The 17,743-nt window shown below is 40.8% G+C and overlaps 1 protein-coding gene across 1 annotated transcript in view; it reads left to right on the top strand.

The window, feature by feature from the left end:
- LOC115317521 (CLIP-associating protein 1) overlaps positions 1–17,743 on the top strand; it is a 165,829-nt gene that overhangs the window by 6,021 nt on the left and 142,065 nt on the right. Inside the window, exons 2-5 of the mRNA XM_040210576.2 lie at positions 9,921–10,139; positions 11,842–11,920; positions 16,001–16,044; positions 16,134–16,190. Of these exons, the coding sequence (XP_040066510.1) occupies positions 9,960–10,139; positions 11,842–11,920; positions 16,001–16,044; positions 16,134–16,190 (360 nt within the window). The 5' untranslated portion in view covers positions 9,921–9,959. The remainder of the gene's footprint in view (positions 1–9,920; positions 10,140–11,841; positions 11,921–16,000; positions 16,045–16,133; positions 16,191–17,743) is intronic.

The raw sequence follows: 17,743 nt of genomic DNA, 5'->3' as shown, positions 1-17,743 counted from the left end.
CTAGAATAGTCTTGAACAAAACATTGCTGAAAATACCCGTGTCAGTTGGTTGAAGTTGAAATTGAACAATCATTTTGTTTTTGCTTGGAAATATCAGGTCTTGTATTCAGTTCATTGCAAGAGCACAGAGCCATTGGAGCTGCAGAAGTGCGTGTAAATGCTCTAAATAACTGTATATATAAAAAAAAAATTGACTACAGTAGTAGTAGATTTCAATATTTAACTGTTGTAAGAAAGCCTATAAAATAAGTCAGAATAATGGTTTTTTTTTAATTGTTTTTTTTTAAATAACTGAAAACCTTTTTGAAGGGTCCACACATAATTTAAAGAAATATATATATACCTATATATGGTGTGTGTGTGTGTATGTAAAATAATAAATTTTTATATGTTAATTTTAAAATTATGACATGCCTGCTGTGCATGTTTGTAAATGTTGGGCATACTCTACCTGAAAATTAGTTGGAAGTCGTGGAATAATTTTGGAATAATTTTGTTGTTAAGTTGTTTCAAGGAGAGTGCAATGTTTCCAATAGGCTCTTGAACATCTCTACAAACTGACCTAGCTGACCCAAATCAGTAGTTTAAATGCACCTGCATTTAAGAACTTAATGGTGATATTTCACTAAATACCATTTTTCTAAGCATGGTATTTGGTGTGCCCTAGCCTTTGAAGGGGCAATTGCCTACTTGTACCAGTTGTCACATGTGTTGACATCTGTGAGTTAGTTATTACTTTGATGTTTTTAATTTTTTATTGGTCTTGACCAATAAAGATTGTTGGTACAGAAAGTTGCATGTATTCTTCCAGTGAAAGCTGTCTTTAGAATTTTTATTTCTGGAAGAGAAGAAGCCATTTGACTTCCTGCATGGCAACAGGATGACGTGTTTGATGTTGCAGCTGACATGTGGTGCAAGCAGTGACTGCAGTGATGTACCTGTATGGCAATGCAAGGGTAAAACACAGCTCATGGTTTTCCTTTGCAGCTTTAGAAGTTGTACACATTGCTTTCCCTCGTAACTATAAAGTTTATTCATTCGAGCCACTACATTATTCATGCGAGCTTGTCAAGGTGTAAGATTGTTAACCTCTATAAGGAAATTTGATGTCACCTCATGCATTAATCTTGTCAGGGGTTTCAGGTGGCACAACTGTGTTACTACACATTTTTGCCATTAAAAGTTGGCCTATTTAACAATATTTTAAGGTGGGTCATGGCCTTGTAATCACATGTTATCGGAAAAACAGCGCAACATTGAACACAGGTACGACATGTGTGATATTTTTACATTTTACATATTCGGGTTGGTGTCAAATGGCAAATTTTACTATCCAATTTAGTACAGCATATACTGCAAATTTCCAATATTGCAAATAGCATTATGTAAGGTTCAAAGCATGCTGAACTGGACAACGCTGAAGAAGTGCCTTCCCTTCAGGTACTCAGAATTGAAGAGTTAAAGGGGGGGTGCAACGATTTCTGGACTTCGGTCAAATATTTGTGGAAGTTGTCCTCTGACATTTCTGAAGTAAAGAACAGAAAACCGATTTCGCCTGCGTGCCCTAGTTGTTGTGTAAAAAAGAAGATAAATATTGACATTTCTGGCACCCCTCAACTCACTCCCAGTTTCACACCTGGTCTCACTCCTAGTGACGTAATTCGGGGTGCCATGTAGGTTCCCGTGTGCTGTCTTGGAGGACACTTCCTCTCCCTCTCTCTGCTGAGATTAGCGGGCGTTATGCTGCAGCTTAGAGCCGAGCGAGGTCACGTAAGCTTCTCGCCGTAGTTCCTTCAGCTGCCACTCATGGCTGCAGGTGGGAAAAAGCTAGACTTTTGCTTTGCGATTATGCAGCGGAATCACAACATTTTTTAATGAAGGAGATGTTTTCTCCATCCTCCGGGACACGGTAAACAACACAAAAATGGTGAGATGCAAATTCTTTTAAGCTTAAAATCGTTGCAGTTTAAGGAAACTTGTCAACATTACTAGTGATTTTAAACACAGAGTAAACCAACAAAAGCACCTCAGATATTTTGAAACCTTCGCGATTCCCAATGTGTACACAAATTCTGGACAGTATTTGAGAAAATTCCATGTTCCCATGTATTTCAATACAATTCCCCAAGAGTTGTTCAACTTACCTTCTCTAAGGGATGTAAAACAGGAGTGAAAGAAGTAGCATTCCCGCTTTGTTATTTGAATTGTTATGCATCCTGTATATGCTGTTCTTTCTTTCATTATTGTATCGGTATTGTTTTCGTTGCCATTGCCTAAATCAGTGGTCTCAATCTCATTTGAGGCTGGGGGCTAGATATCCCACACCAGAAAGGTCGAGGGTCAACGGAGGATGGGGGGAGGAAGAGGAGGAGGAGAAGAGAAAGAGAGAGAGCGCGCGCTTGTGAAATTGCCAGTGATATCTTTAGAATTTATTTTTTTATATGACTACTTTGGGCCCTGACCTGGTGTGATAACAAGAATTAAAATGACAGCGCCCCGTCGACGTGCTGGCAATTTGATGGAACAAGAGAGAAAGCACACTGTCGTTCGTTCCCGTTGTTCAATTCACTCAGAAATTAACCAAACCCAACATCTCTAAAAAAAAAAAATTTTAATTTGACAGTTTTTGCCTTCTTGACGATTTTTATTACAACGCTTGGACAAATACTTGTAGTTGAATGGTAATATTTTTTGAAGGCGAGAATCCCGAGCTCGTAACTTTATTTTTGGCAGTTGCTCCTGCTGATCGAAAGTTCGCACAGGCGAGACGCATCCTCCAACAAAGCTCGCGCTGCAGCCTAGTAGCGGAATGTTTTACATCACGAAAAGCTGCAAAGAAAACCATAAAGCGAAACAAAGGGCAAATGAACACCGATAAGTATAAGCTATGTGAATACGTTAAAAGAGCAGAGCTACTTTTCGAGCAAAAATGGATCGGCGACATGAGATCACTATGGCGCATGCCATTTCTAGCGCTTGGAACATGGGAAACGGGACTCGCAGCCGGTTGCCTGCGGGCCGCGTCCCAGCGACTGACTAGCAGGCCGCGTGTTTGAGACACCTGGCCTAGATGAAGATGCCATGGTCTCGCACGCAAGTGTCACACAATTTAAAATCTAGCGATCACGTGTTTAAATGTCACATGCTATACATTTTTCCCAAGTCAATGGGCTTGGCACTTTAAAACTTTCCAGCAAGCAATAGAGTATAAAGAGTGTATTTTGTGTTCCTTGTGAATGTTGTATGCCTATGTTTAGTGGTTCAAGAATTGTGATGTAGAAACGTCAGGTGCAATTTTCTTGCTTTTATTTTATGGTGCATCATAAGTAGGATTCCTTGTTTGTTTGGTTTTTCTTTAAATTTGAGGGTTTTTTTACCAGGGTTTATTTTTTCTTACACACTCCGTGTTTTTCGGCACCAATCGTGTTGTGTCAAACGAAAGATTAGAGTTTATCGGAGCTTATGTTGAAGTAAATAGGACACAGGATTCCCCAGCCTGTGAATCAGCTGCCCTTATTGGAACACCCCCGTTCCTGTAATAAAAAGAAACTTCCAAAGCAAGGACAATTTTTGCATACAGTTTATTAGAAAGATTTTGTTACCCTGTAGCTTGGGTTTTTTCGTATTCAAGGACAGCTCCAATTCGAGGGTTTTGGGTCTTCCCCTGCATAGTTAAAACCAGCTCGAGGTTATTTTTCGTGGATTATCGGTATATACCGAATACACGAAACACTGGTCATGAGATGCTCCAGAAAATAGGTTTATTCCTCTGAATTTGGTTATAACACTGATATTTGGCTAATTTTTCTACCCAAATCAAGGTTCATACTTGTATTTGTGACAAGGACGCTAGAAATCGTATTTAAACAAGGAATAGACATGAATACAGAAAGAGCTAATTGGAAATACAAATACAAATATACAAATACAGCTGAAAAACTGATACTAAAATATATTTTCAAAAAGCGTAGCAAGAGGTACTAGGAATACATTTGAGAGATAAATGAAAACAATATTGGGAAAGCCCAATACAGGAATTCATTATAATGACATCTAAGATACTGTTACCGAAATACTTTTGTAAAAAGCATTTGCACCTGCACGACCTATGTCACTTCGAGCAAGTACTTACATTGTTTCTGTAAAATCTATAAACAGTTTTACTGTCTGATGCAGCTTAAAAGTGGACATTAATATTTTCTATCTCAAATTAATTTTACTCCTTAACATTCACCTTGATTTCAGAGTAACACTAGGGGAACCATGCACAGTGATGGAAGTGCTGTGCCAACTGCGCCATGAACGAAAGTCTGCCATTTTTGCTAAAACTTGTGCCATACCTGCACAAAAAAAAAGTGAAGAAAAAAAAATATCTGTTATTGGTGTATGTTAATATTTAGAGAAGTAAGAGGGAGAATGGAAATTGGTACAAAAATTTATTTCAGAGCATCTACTCACTCTATAGTTTGTTTTATCTTAAGTCAGGGTACAGTTGAAGGCTCGAACACATGCAACCGCAAGCACATACTAAAAGCGCAAGCCACTGGAAAGTCACTGCACTTGATTCATTTAGTCAATGAGAGACCACGCACGGGAAGATGGACGGATTCCGTGATGTTGGCTTTGAAGCTGGTTGCTTTCATGAGTGGCAGCACTTTAAATTACGGTGAAACAGAGTTGAGATTGTTCGTCAACCGCGCTGGTGGGTTGATGTGCCGACAGATTAATTGCTGACATCATCTAAATTTCCAGACAATGTCGGTGATATGAGGAGCTAAGAGTTGCGAGGAAACATTGTTAAATTGTAGGATGACGGCTACTGTGATAAGACAGAACTAGGGTTGTGTACTCCTGGGCCCATTTGCTCGACGCTGGTTAACTTGCCGCGGTTAACCGAATTTCCCTTCGAAGGGGAATTTTGGGTCACGCGACCGGTAGAGTAAGGACGGCGGGGAAACATGGCGGTGCCCCGGTGAGTGAGCGCCGCTCGCTTTGGAGCTGATACGTCGTCGTAGCTGCAGTAGCGGGCGGGCGCGTTGGTGAGCAATGAATTGTGCAGGAGGTTTTCGCGTTGCCTTACCTCACTTAAAACGCAAAACATGAGCAATGATCTCGCCGCATTTTTTAGATAGACTTTCGACTCTGGCCATACCTAAGCCTAAATGAACGCTATAGTTGTCGGCATGGCAACGTCTTCGGAAAGCGAATTGCCTTGACTCAATCGGCGAGGTGTTGATAGCACACAAAAGCAGAGAGCGTTCCCATAGACCTTTTGCTTCAATTTCAAAAGCACCGAGGTGCATGCTACGAGTGTAGTTACACGCGCTGCACCTGCTGGCGTCTGCAGTGATAACTGTTCTGAAGCAAAAAGCTGAAACAAATTTTCCCGTGCACGGGCATTGGTCGAAGATTTATTATGATTATTTACTTCAAATCTTTTATAAGTGGAAGGCCAGCACGCGCGGATCGTAGAATTACACTTCCAGCATTCTTCTCGATGTCAGGGTAATTTACTAATAGGTCCAATTTCAGTGGAGCTGAATTACAAGTTTTTCAATTTATGACGGTCTTATATACAGTTCTTACATGCTGGCCAACCATGCTGCCAGTGTACCGCCCGCCTTTCACTGCTCACTTCTTTCTCATCGTTTCTAGGACTGAAGTTCGTCGTCCTCTTTCAAACTCGGAAGGAAATTTCAGCGAGGCTTGTCTTCACTTCAGACAGCCAAATATTTAGAAAATTTTCAAACGAGGGCTAATTTAGTTTTATCTTGCCGATTATTTGTACCACGAGCAATAAAAATTGTTTCTTAAGCTCAAATGTATGCCGCGCTGCGTCGCGAAAACCAGGCAGCGTGCATTTTTGGGTCCCCCCCCTTTCGGGAACCTTTCCAGGGAGCCACGTATATTCGCTACAGCCAGTAGGTGACACCAGCTACCACCCCATAATAAAACACGGAGCTATCGCTCATCCAGCCCTCGTCAAACTTGGCTAGGTACTTGTAGGTACCTAGTGGGGAAGGATGGTTAACTTTTAGCCGCGGTTAAAGTTAACCGGCTTCGAGCGAACGGGCCCTGGTGAGATCACTTAATTATCACGTCTGTCGCATTCCTCCGTGCCCCCTCTCACCAGCCCGCACGCGTAGAGCTTCTCTGCTTTGCACCGGAGTGCTAGGCGCAGTGGCTGACATGGGTGAGCGCCTAGGTTAGTGTGATGGGCTCAGTAATTACGCTCAGTACTATTCCAGGTTTACTTTTTTTGTCTTTGTAGTAGCTGATGCCAATTTTAAAATCTGCACCGAGAAAACAAAAAATGTGGGTCTATATTTGAATCAATGGTAGTCAAGGTTCTTCCCGTGCAGCTGTTGATTAAAAGAACGACCAACTTTGACTTCACTTTAGTTCTAATGCTGCTGAAAAGCAGTGTCACTTGCACAAGTGTAGGTTTTCATAATATTTGGGAGCGGTTGTTTTGGCAGTTCATAATATTAAAGTCTTAAGTTTGGTAGGTTCATAAAAGTTACTAGTTCGACGTCCACACTCTATATGTTTCTAAATATAATTGTGCCGTCCGTGACGCCACTTTTTGAAGATGTGAAAGTATTTTAAAAATCATTTTGACATCTCCCGTCGACATATTTGTTTCTCCTTACTATGACATCTCTACTTAGAACTTTGGAGCTTCGGAGTTCGGACTGGAAAAAGATTGAAAGTGGCGGCCAAACAAATATCCTCTTGCTCGCTGGTGGCGTCATGGTTCAGAACTCATTTTCCGAAAAGAAATGTGCAGTCGACTGCAGTTTTTATGACCTTTTAAGTGATGTGGAATGGAAAAAAAACTTCTCAAGGTATATCAGCTATCAGGCCGCAAGCAACATTTGCTTGGTTGTGCCCAACATTACAGAACGCACCATCGTTGCTTTTCACTATATATTTCACGTGTTTCATACAGACGAAGGAGCTGAATGTCTTGTTATAAAATTTGCTGTTGATTGGAAAATGTGTGCATCTCGTACAACTGCACCAGAACCTTTGTTCGTTTGCCCCGGTCAAGAAACATCAAGGAGGCAATGTTTGCATTTACAACCTTTTATTTATCATCCCAATTGTTTCGTAGTTGATCTGCTCGTTATATAGGAACCAGAAGAAAAATTTTGAACTAAACAATGAACTCTCAAACCCCGGTGAAAAACATGGCGGCAGCCAGATGCAAAGCAAGACTGCAACCATACGAAGACGCGCTCGCATGATATGAAGGCACAAAAGCATGCCAAATTTCTCAGTGTTGCATAGTGTATACACTTACATTTGTTATGTGCAGTCAGGATAAAGATATCCAGCTTGTCTTCATTGCAGATCTAAAATTTTAAGTGAGACGCATGCCGAAATGACGTGCGAGAGCTCGGAACATTGTCACTGGGCATGTCATTTCCGAAAAGACCAACTGTCGAGCCAGTCCCACACACACGCTCCCACACACACGCTGAATAAGACATTTCCACTGCAACTAGGACCAAAACTTCTTAGGCACGCAGCACATGACCCCATCAACACTGTCAGAAACTAAACAGGACGAAACCAACAAAACCATGAAATGGCTACCAGTGACGACTGCATTGACAGGGTATGTTGAAGTAAGAAAGCTATCCTGACGTTTTACAAAAATGGTGTCATTAGCATTGAAATAATTTTTGAAATATTTTGGCGGTGGACGTTGAAATAGTCGCTGCCTAAATTCATAATACTTGGGGGACGCATTTTTGTTGATAGACGAGCTGGTTTTTGCAGACATTTTACAGAACTTATATATACAGGCTTAATAGACTACCAGCTGTAAAAGTGAAAGGGCAGAGAAGCTTTATCCCAGCTGAAGTGTTGCACTATGATTCATTTTTCATAAATATTTTAGTACCCATTGGAAATGGAACCTTCTCTGACTAGAGCCTTATTTCTAAGGAAGAATGCTCTGTGTACCCTTGGTGCCCTATCTATTCTTACCACAAAAGGTAATAAGTAATATGCTCAAGTATCAAAAAGTAACCCTTAGTTATTATCAAAAATGAACTCATTTAGCAATGCAATCACTTTTTTTTATTTTAAGTGATATGCTAACAGATGTTGGAATCTGCTTCAAAAGGATCAGTTACTGCTTCAAGCCAACATTTTGCCTGCTACAGAACCTGCTACAAAAGGTCAAATGCTGCTTTCATTACTGCATGCATTCTCTTGATAGACTAAAAAAAAAAAAATCTATCGAGGTTGCAGCAGCTTTTTTCTTTGATACACATTCCTTCCAAACCAAATACATTTAGATGCTAGATTTCCAAGCTTATTCCAGATGTGCATCCAGCAACTGGACCTTGGGTGAGATGGACTGGGAGGGGAAATTGCGATGTTCAGGAGGACTCGGTGGATGCATCTTGTACTTGACTTGCTCACACGTGGCTATTAAAAAAGGAGAAAGCACACATTATCCAATTATTTCTAGCTAGAGGTGATTCTCTGTCACTGCTGCATGCAGTTCGATCTTGTTCTTCAAAGATGGGCGTAGTAGAATGACAGTTCCATCCCCTTTCGAAAGATTCACTGCTCATCTTGCTTATCTTGTAGCATTGGACTTTTACGAGATAAGATTTTGAAGACTTCTTTGTCACCCACATTCTTTTATGTTCCTCAAGCCAGTCAGTCACCCTTCATATTTAGGTTCTTAGGTTATCTAGTGTTTGGAAAGGTCACTATGTTTCGTCTGTCAATCAATTTTAAGTTGATTAATGTTTCTGTGAAGCTTTAGAACTGTACAAGATGAAATATTGGTGGGTTTTTGTTGCCCCTGTTTTAGTTTTTTCAGCATCAGGTTTTTCACCTTGAATGCATTGTCTATACCAGTTGTTTATTTTGTGAGACGTTTTCCGGTGCAAGTGCAAGTGCTCAGAACAACTCTTGTCCTCAATATTTCGACTCTTTCAAATGTTGTTTTCTGGCAGACGGAGAAGGTTCAACTGATTATTGTAAGGATATATATCGGCTCTGGATTGTATCATGGTACCAGGTGTAGCGATACAGAGAAACAAATACAAATGTATTTCTGGACTATTATCCTGGTACTGCTCCCCGATTCATACCATCATTGCATGAACAGATGTAAAGTTGCCCCACATGTTCTAAAATCTAACATGAAGCTTAGGGCTGCTCCTATATTCTGAAGGGAGTGGTGCACAGATCTAGAAAAATATGCTCACAACGTTTTATATTTACTAATTGCCACCATCCACAATTATGAGAGTAACTACCCCATGCACATTGGTCAGTCCTTGCTGTTGCTTTCACTGACAGATGACTAGACTAGCTGGTCAGGCATGTTGTGCCATATAAATACTTTGTTGGAACATTATTAGTGCTGATGGGACAACCAATGTCAAAATTTTGTGACCTCCAAAATAGCCAGATTTATACTGTTCTAAAAATTTCAGCTTGCGGCACCTCAGTTGCTAATAGTTTGAGACTGATCAAGTATGTTGTCATGTGGTGAGTGATTATAAATAAGGAAGTCTAGAGCTTACGCCATTCACACGCAGGAATGGGTGATCGCCCTTCTAGACATTTCAGATATTTCAAGTGAGCAATTTGGGGGGAAAGGGAGAGAAATTGCCCTCCCCTTGCTTCCCCACCACCGAACACTTCCGACGCCCCTGAATCTGTTTATTAGGTTTACGATTTGTTTAAGTAAGTCTTGGCTAGGGTGAGACCTGTTTCGGGAACAGGGGTCTTACAAAGATGGGCCGTGCCCTGCTCTCCTCAGTTGTCTGGGGTTGTTGTTTTAAGCACGTGAACAAGTTTGGGACTTCCGCCTCCTTGAGTTTGTTTTGCACTTGCTGTTGGGGAACTGACCCTATGTACTTGCCTCGTTGTCCATGTTGCAGGCAGAGTGTGGCATGCACTGACCCAGCGGCGGCGGCAGGATGTCTGGCCTGGAGCAGTTCCTGCCCCAGCTGGGCAGCCAGGACAACAAGAAGCGGCTGCAGCTGGGCCTGACCATGCTCTCCTTCCTCGAGGAGAACCCGGACCTGCAGCTGGACTGCGAGGAGGTCGGACCCCTCGTAGACCCCCTCGTCGCCTGGCTCAACAGCTCAAACTCCAAGGTCAGAGCCTGCCCCTTCCGCCCTCTCTCTTGTAGTGTGCTTTGGGCACGTTGGCAGCGGCAGTGGCCTAAGCTGTAAAGAGTTGTGACCGTGAATACTCTGTCCTAGAAAAGTGCCGATGTCCTATTCACGCTAACAATGTCTTACAGCGTACATTCCCAGAACGTCCATGCAATGTTAAGACATCCCAAGGACGTCCATTTAACCAGAATGCTCGTCTGTGATGCTATGCTGCTTTTCGTGGTTGCTTTTCAAGTAGTCTGTAGTAATTTTCAAGGCTTTTCTCGAGTCCTACATATTCATGAGTCGGTAAGCTAAATGGGTTCTGAATTTTAAATAAAAGAAGCTTTAATAGCTGTTCCAATTTGTTGGTCATTGGTGGTTTCCTGAATTAATTTTTAAAAAGGATTGAGGATCAATTTGACTAAATTGGGGCTGGAAGAGCTACTTCGAAAGAAATGACTGTAGCACATTTGCTGAACACACCACTTTTAGTGTGCCATACTTTTAGTGTGCCACTGAATACACCACTTTTAGTGTGCCATAGATCTGTGAGGAATGATGTTGTGTTGCACACCATCATTTGAAGACGCTAAATGGAACTTCTTTGCATGTTGCAATTTCTGTTTATAAGGTATTCATACAAGTAGTTCAAAGGCAAACTCCAAGCATGGATCCATTCGAGCTTACAGGAGGTTGCAGAAATGTTCTATTCATGTTTTCAGAACTTTGGCGAAATTGTCACGGTGTTGGGACACATAATTACGGTGACATCCCAAGATTTCTGACAAAATGAAGTTGGTACATAAGTGTAGGTTATTGGTTTTATTATAAGCAGGATTCATGAGGGAGCTACCTAATTTACCATCATCCAAGTTTTGTCCTTAAAAAATCACATTGAATACAAGTGGTATGTAAATCATAAGGTTTTTAATTATCTTTCTTCCCTGCCATTCAATCTTTGTCATAAAATTTGATTTTCTTATGCATTATTTGTGACCCACATTTAAGAAGGAACGTGAAAGTTTGGCCAGTGAAATTAATAATAGTCTAAAAATATTAATTTTCACTGGAATGGGCCCTCTTGAAGAAAATAAAACCATTAATTAAATATTGAAGAAACTGCAGATTTACAGATCAATAATCTCCCTGCTAAAGATAAATGAAAAAAGAAACAGTAAAATTTGTTTTTCAGGAAACCAATGGATGTGCATTGCATGGAACTGAACAAAATTACTTCCCCCAACTTGTTACATGCTTTAATGCAGTCTGTGCATCAATGAAGAAACTTTTTTTATGTACTGTTTGTGTGCCATAGGCTGTATATTTCTGATATAAATAGTTTTTTTTTGTATTTGTTAATCATTAATCATATGAACGGTAAGCAACATATTTCTATGATGGATTACAGATGTTGGTTGATTCCAGGAAAGGAAAATGCTATTCTAACTTTCTTTTAAAAATGCTCATTTTTTTTTTCCATGCAGGTGGTGTTGACAGTTCAATTCCTTGGTTCATTTATTCTTCATTATGGGGTTTTCTTTGCAGCTTGGCTATTGCCTAACCCTGCACCATATGTTTGTGCACTTTAGTTCTTGTCTTGTCTCTCTGCTTGTATGATAATAAATAACTAATACTTGGTCTTACATCGATAGCATCTTTTTTTAACAGAAATATGAAAAAAAAAATGTATTTTTTCTAGGTCGCCCAAAATGGCCTTGAGATTTTATCTCTCCTGGCGGAGAAGTTGAAGGAGGACTTCCGTCCATACATCTCCACAGGTTGGTTGGTCCCTTTCGTTTTTATATTTTAACTCACCTTGGTATACCTACTTTGCATAAAGCCAACTCACGTGGAATGTGTTGCATGTTTGTGTCGACCTGTTTTGATCTATTTGGACCTGTTTAGTTTATTTTTCTCAATTGGCTTTTGAGATAATCTGTAAGCGATGCCGACCCAAACACATGATGCTTTCTAGGCCAGTTGATTTAGGCAGGTTCAAATTTATCTTCTTCTTGAACGTATGACTATGGTTATGCGACGTCCTGTGAAGTCATATGATGTGTTCATGCGACTGGTATTACGTAAGTCATGTGGCTTGATCTCATAACTCTGGTGGATCATGTGATGCATGTAGTGGTCACACGATCACATACTAGTTATATGTAATCGTGCAACCTTTTGTGATTATAAAATCACGTGACGTCACATAACCCCTCCCAACATTAGTTTTTGTAGGAGCACAAGTACGTCATAATCATTTATTAAACCAGTAAGACCTTACGGGCATTACACGAGCTGGGGGTACAGGCTGTACAATGTTGTTATATAATTCAAGAAAGAGAAAAAACAAACACTCAAACACTTTTAGAGAAAAAACAGCTAATTAGGCAGAAAGAAATACACAAATAAATCATTCTACAAACACAAATCGATTTTGCTATTAGTGCAACTGCAAATGGGTGGTTAGTTGGGATATAAATGAGTTATAATCTGTCTGGGTCACAATACTGTTAGGCAGTTTATTCTAGTCTGGTATTGTTAATGGCAAGGTGGAGTTAAGAAACGAGACCGATGAAACGAAAATTGGACGGACTTTAAAGAGGTTATTATTGCGAGGAATATGCAAGTGGGTGGGAGTAACAATGAAGTTCAGATGTCATGGTTATGACAGTTAATCTTGTGAAAAAGAGACAGGCACAATAACATTCTTCTAGACGAGAGCAGATCAAGGTTAGGTTTCATCCGTAACAAAGTAATGCTGGTGTCTTGCGAGTATTCCAAAAATATGAATCTGAATGGCGTGAGTTTGGAGTGCCTCTATGATTGTTATCAATGAGTGTTGCCAAGGGGACCAGATGGATGACACATTCAAGTTGTGATCTTACGTGTGTAGCTAGTTGTAAAACAGATGATGGAGCTAGTTTTAGATTCCGTCGAAGATATTCAAGAGAGAGGTTTGCATTAGACAGGATGTGTGTTATATGCATGTTTTACAAGAGTTCATCAGATAACTGAACGCCAAGATATTTGTAAGGTAGACACATGGTGATTACTTGGCTGCACATCGTGTGGAAAAAAGAGAGAAGACTATGAGCATGCGTAAAGGAAACAAATTGTGTTTTAGAAGAGTTTATTGACATTTTTGAAGTTTTACATCAGTTGGCTGTTAGGTTAAGTTTGGCTTGTAAGGTTATGTTATCATCCGGGTCACATACGGATCGGTAAATTATGCAGTTGTCTGCAAAGAGTCGAATACAGGATGTGACCTGATCAAGGAGGTCATTTACAAATATTAAAAAAAGCAGAAAGCCAAGAACACTGCCTTGAGGGACTCCTCATGATGCAGGAGAATAAGATGATGAGTAATTGTTAGTTACAGTGTGCTGAGTATGATTGGTTAAATATTGTCCACCCCATGATGTTGTGGATGGATGGATGGATGTGAGGTTGCTTTAATTTGAACATGAGTAAACGATGGAATACCTTATCGAATGCCTTAGAAACATCATTGAATATGGCGTCAGTCTGTATGTTATTTTTGATGATGCTGTGTATTTAATGAGCAAGTTTGACTACCTAGTTGTGTTCCAGAAGAGAATGATTGTCTGAACCCGTGTTGGTTTGGAAAAAGGATGTGGTTATTTTTTACATGCTTCATGACATTTGAATATAGGATAATAGTTTGATGGTAGAGTTTGATTGCCTGATTTGTGTATAGGGACCACACTGCCAATTTTCCAGCCTGTAGGGAGTTTGCCAGAAGACAAAGATTGCTAGACTATAATTAACAGAAAACGGGCTGAGTGTGATTTGGTGTTTTTTAGTAATTTGGAGTTAATTTTTGTTGCCCCAGAATTGGAAGAGAACTGTAGCCTTTCTATTGAGCTTATGATACCTGAGTAAGTTATTTCAGTGGCAGCCATGGGAGGGTAACAAAAGTTCTTAAGATGAGGCAAGCTACTGTGGTCATCTGTCATAGACTGAGGTGAAGTAATGGTGCTTAGTTCGTCCAATAATGGCAACTGATCATCGCTTATTAGTTTTACAGGTTCAGGAATTTTTGGATAAATTACTTTCCAGATCTTTTTAGGTTTATTGCAAAGAATGTTTACAAAGTTAGTGTTAAAAAATTTTGCCTTTGCCTCTGTAATGATTTTTTTGTAGTATTAGCAATAGCATTGTACCATCCCAAGGTTAGATCAATGGTCTGTTGTTTAGCATGGCTAAACAGTCTTTTCTTTTTTTGTGTTAAGTCTGTGAAGCACTTTTGTAATCTGGGGATTTGATTTGTCATATGTTATCTTAATTGTTGGGGCGTGTCAGCAAGTTGCGAGAGTTTATTTCTGATTAGAATCGAGTTTTTATTGGCTGTCCTGCTCATTCTATGGGTTCATCTGGTAGGTTGGATAATCATCTGTGATAAATTAAATCTAAGGCAGGTGTCTACAAGTGCTCCTGAAATGTGATTTGAGCATGAATGAGTATCCCAAATTATATTGGGACAATTGAAGTCGCCTAAGAGAATGCATGATGCGTTCAGGAATTGGTTGAAAATAAAGGAAAGTGCACCGTGAAGCTTTTCAGAAAACCCATTAACGAAGTCAGGTGGTCTATTGCACACTCCAAGGAAAATGCAGCCGTAACCATCCATTTCAAGGCACATAGAAATTTGAACAAAAAAACCCACAATACGATTTCACACAACAACTTCACCACTACGTTCGGGACTCCCTCTATCACACCTATAAATATTGTAATTCAAGGGAGAGGGAAGCACTTCAGAGACTTGTCTTGTCTTGGCCATGTTTCTGTTAAGAAAACAACGTTGGCCCCAGGTAAAGGTGTTCACGGTTTGTCAGTACACTTCTTACATTAATATAAAGTTAATATAAAGTATGGAATAAGACAAAAAAAAAAAAAAATTCGAATTTGAGGACACTAAGATGAGTCAATTACACAGGTCCTACGGTTGCTTATCTTCCACAACACTCGCTTTCAGGACCATAAACAAAAATTTGTGTTCCAATAAAAGGCCCAATAAATTTGAGTTTAAACGGTTTATTTCGTAGTCTGGCAAATCGTAGGAGTTCTCGACGCGCTTCTTGTATGGCAGTAGGAAAGTCTTTGCTCACGGCAAATATGGTACCTTTAAAATTGTAAGCTTTCCCTGGGGTTAGGTCCTTTTGCTTTGCTGAGCAGAATTTTACAGTGACAGGGCATTTCTTATCGGGGCTGAAACGACCGATCCCGTGGGCACATTCAGTGCTGCCGAACTGTAGTGATAGGCTAAGTTGTGCGGAGCAGATATCGAGAGCAAGCTTTTTCTTTCTCGGCCCAGGTCTCTCCCTCTTCGTCTGAGTAGCCATAAAAAAGCAAGTTGGAGCGCCGCTGCCTGTTCTTGTTATCCTCGCAACATGACCCAGAATGGTCAACTCATGCCTGACATGTGACAGCGCTTGATTAACTGCAGCAATTTCTTTTTTCACATCCATTACGACGGTTGTGTATGTCTCGAGAGACATAGCAGCTCTGACGACGCTCGTAACGAGCCTCCCCGCTGGTGCAGGGCTAGAACAACAGACTGTGGAACGAGGGGTCTGGCGCTTCTGGCCAGGGATGAAATGTCCTTTGTGAAGACACCGGTGGACACTGAGAGAGTCTAGGCTGTGTTATCACGCTTTCTTAACAACTTTCTACGATGCTTTAGACTTGGGAACGGACCCCAAATGCATTCTGCATTCAAGTTTGGTGTCTAGTTGCGACACTCTTGTCTGCTCTCCTTCTCTTCATCCGTGTGTTGTGAGTACTTGGAGACATGTACTGAAATTTGACCGAATTGTTTTCATGTTCAATTTTAGTGATTCCTGCTGCTGTTGACAGGATGGGGGACAGCAAAGACTCGGTGAGTGCTCATGCTTGGGCAGGTCAAATATTAGATTGGGATGTCCTGAATTTTCTTTTTTTTTTCTTACCTTGTCTGAACTGTTTCAGGTTCGAGAGCACGCAAAGAACTTCACGATGAAACTGATGGCAGCATCGTCACCGCAGGTAAGCGTACCTGATGTCGTATTGATGTCTGCCAAGGGGCCTATGTGGGAAAATGAATAATATTTGGTATGATTAGTTTAATAATTACTTCCGAGTATTTAACTTCTTAATTAGTAAATTTAAAGGTATAGTTTCAGTTATAAAAAATTACTGGGTCTTGTCAGAAACCATTAATTTAACTCGGTTTAGGACGACAAAAGGAATATACAGCATTTTCAACGTTTCGAAAGAAACATTTCATTTGGACGCGCTTCTATACACCTTTCCAAAAAACACTCGACCCCAGGGGCAACAAACCGCTTTCGAGCCCAGTCACTGAGTTTGAGGCTAGACTCTCACCGGCGTCCCTCCTAACCCTAATTGAGTGGACTGTGATTTCAATAGGCGCAGCCTGCGTAGGCGCAGTTCCAAACGCTGCTGGCGGCTAAATTCTCGTCTTTTCCCGCTATATTTTGTGTTTCATGGGTCATGTATTTTCCCAAGGACATTAAGAAAGTATTGTGCCACATTAAAAAAAAAAGACATCTATTTTTGTTGGGTACGCGCGCGACAGAACAAATGCGAATGGAATGTATAGTTCTAGTTATTTGTTTTTTTCTTACGATAAGTTTTGACGGCGCCGCGGGATTCGCCGCTTGTGAAACGACAAAGCGCTTTGCTGACAAAAATAAATTGCAACAGAAAAGGGCCGAAAGACATGCATTTTTCACGCTCACAAATAACGTGTTTACCGATGGACAGGACACGGACATCCAATTGAGGAAGTGTTAACATTCGAACAATATATCGTACGTACCACATGATGCAGCGTTATCCGAAAAGAATTTATTTGAGAAAGATCTCAAATAACACAGTCACAGTCGACGACAGTCACATCTTGACGATCGGACGGAATCCGAGATGACTTCGTTTTGGGGCACGTTTTGGGGCACGTTTTGGGGAGAGCTTCCTTTTTTCACAACCGCACCAAGGCAAAGAAACAAACGCGACTGACCCGTTTCTCACCCCAACCCGGACAACTATTTTTGGATATGACTGAGGATTCTACGCGGATTATCTCTGGGAGGGGGGAGAACAATGTTCGCAAAATCGCGTCGAGGGTTGTTCGACGTCCTTCACCTCCTTCGTTTCCCGTGAATGCCGAGCAGAAAAGCTTGAATGGCAGGCACTTACCTGCCTTATTTCTCACAATGGAAGATAACACAGAAAGGGTACGCAGCACGCATAAAAAAAATTAAGTGGAAACTTGCAAGAGGGGCGAGAAAACGTCGAATGCAAAACCGCAAAAACGTAGGTAGAGAACCGCACTGAGCGGGTCTTCACAGTCCCAGAGGGTGGCAGAAAATTTCTAGCTGATAGAGGGCGCGAGAGTCGCACCAGCCGCATCAGCATCAGCAACATGGCGGCGGCCTAGAAGCGTTTTTTGGAAAGGTGTATAGTCGCTGACAATTTAAAGCTTGACGTGCAAAAATAAATTCTTCCTGGCAGAAGATTTCTCTTCTTTTCTTCGTTTCCTGCTCCAATTTTCTTCTCACTTCTTAACGTCCTTCTCG

The sequence above is a fragment of the Ixodes scapularis genome, unplaced genomic scaffold, assembly GCF_016920785.2.
Source record: "Ixodes scapularis isolate PalLabHiFi unplaced genomic scaffold, ASM1692078v2 PGA_scaffold0__279_contigs__length_252992795, whole genome shotgun sequence".
Taxonomy (NCBI): domain Eukaryota; kingdom Metazoa; phylum Arthropoda; class Arachnida; order Ixodida; family Ixodidae; genus Ixodes; species Ixodes scapularis.
The sequence above is the reverse complement of the archived record's forward strand: the minus strand, read 5'-3'. Positions and strand labels throughout refer to the sequence as shown.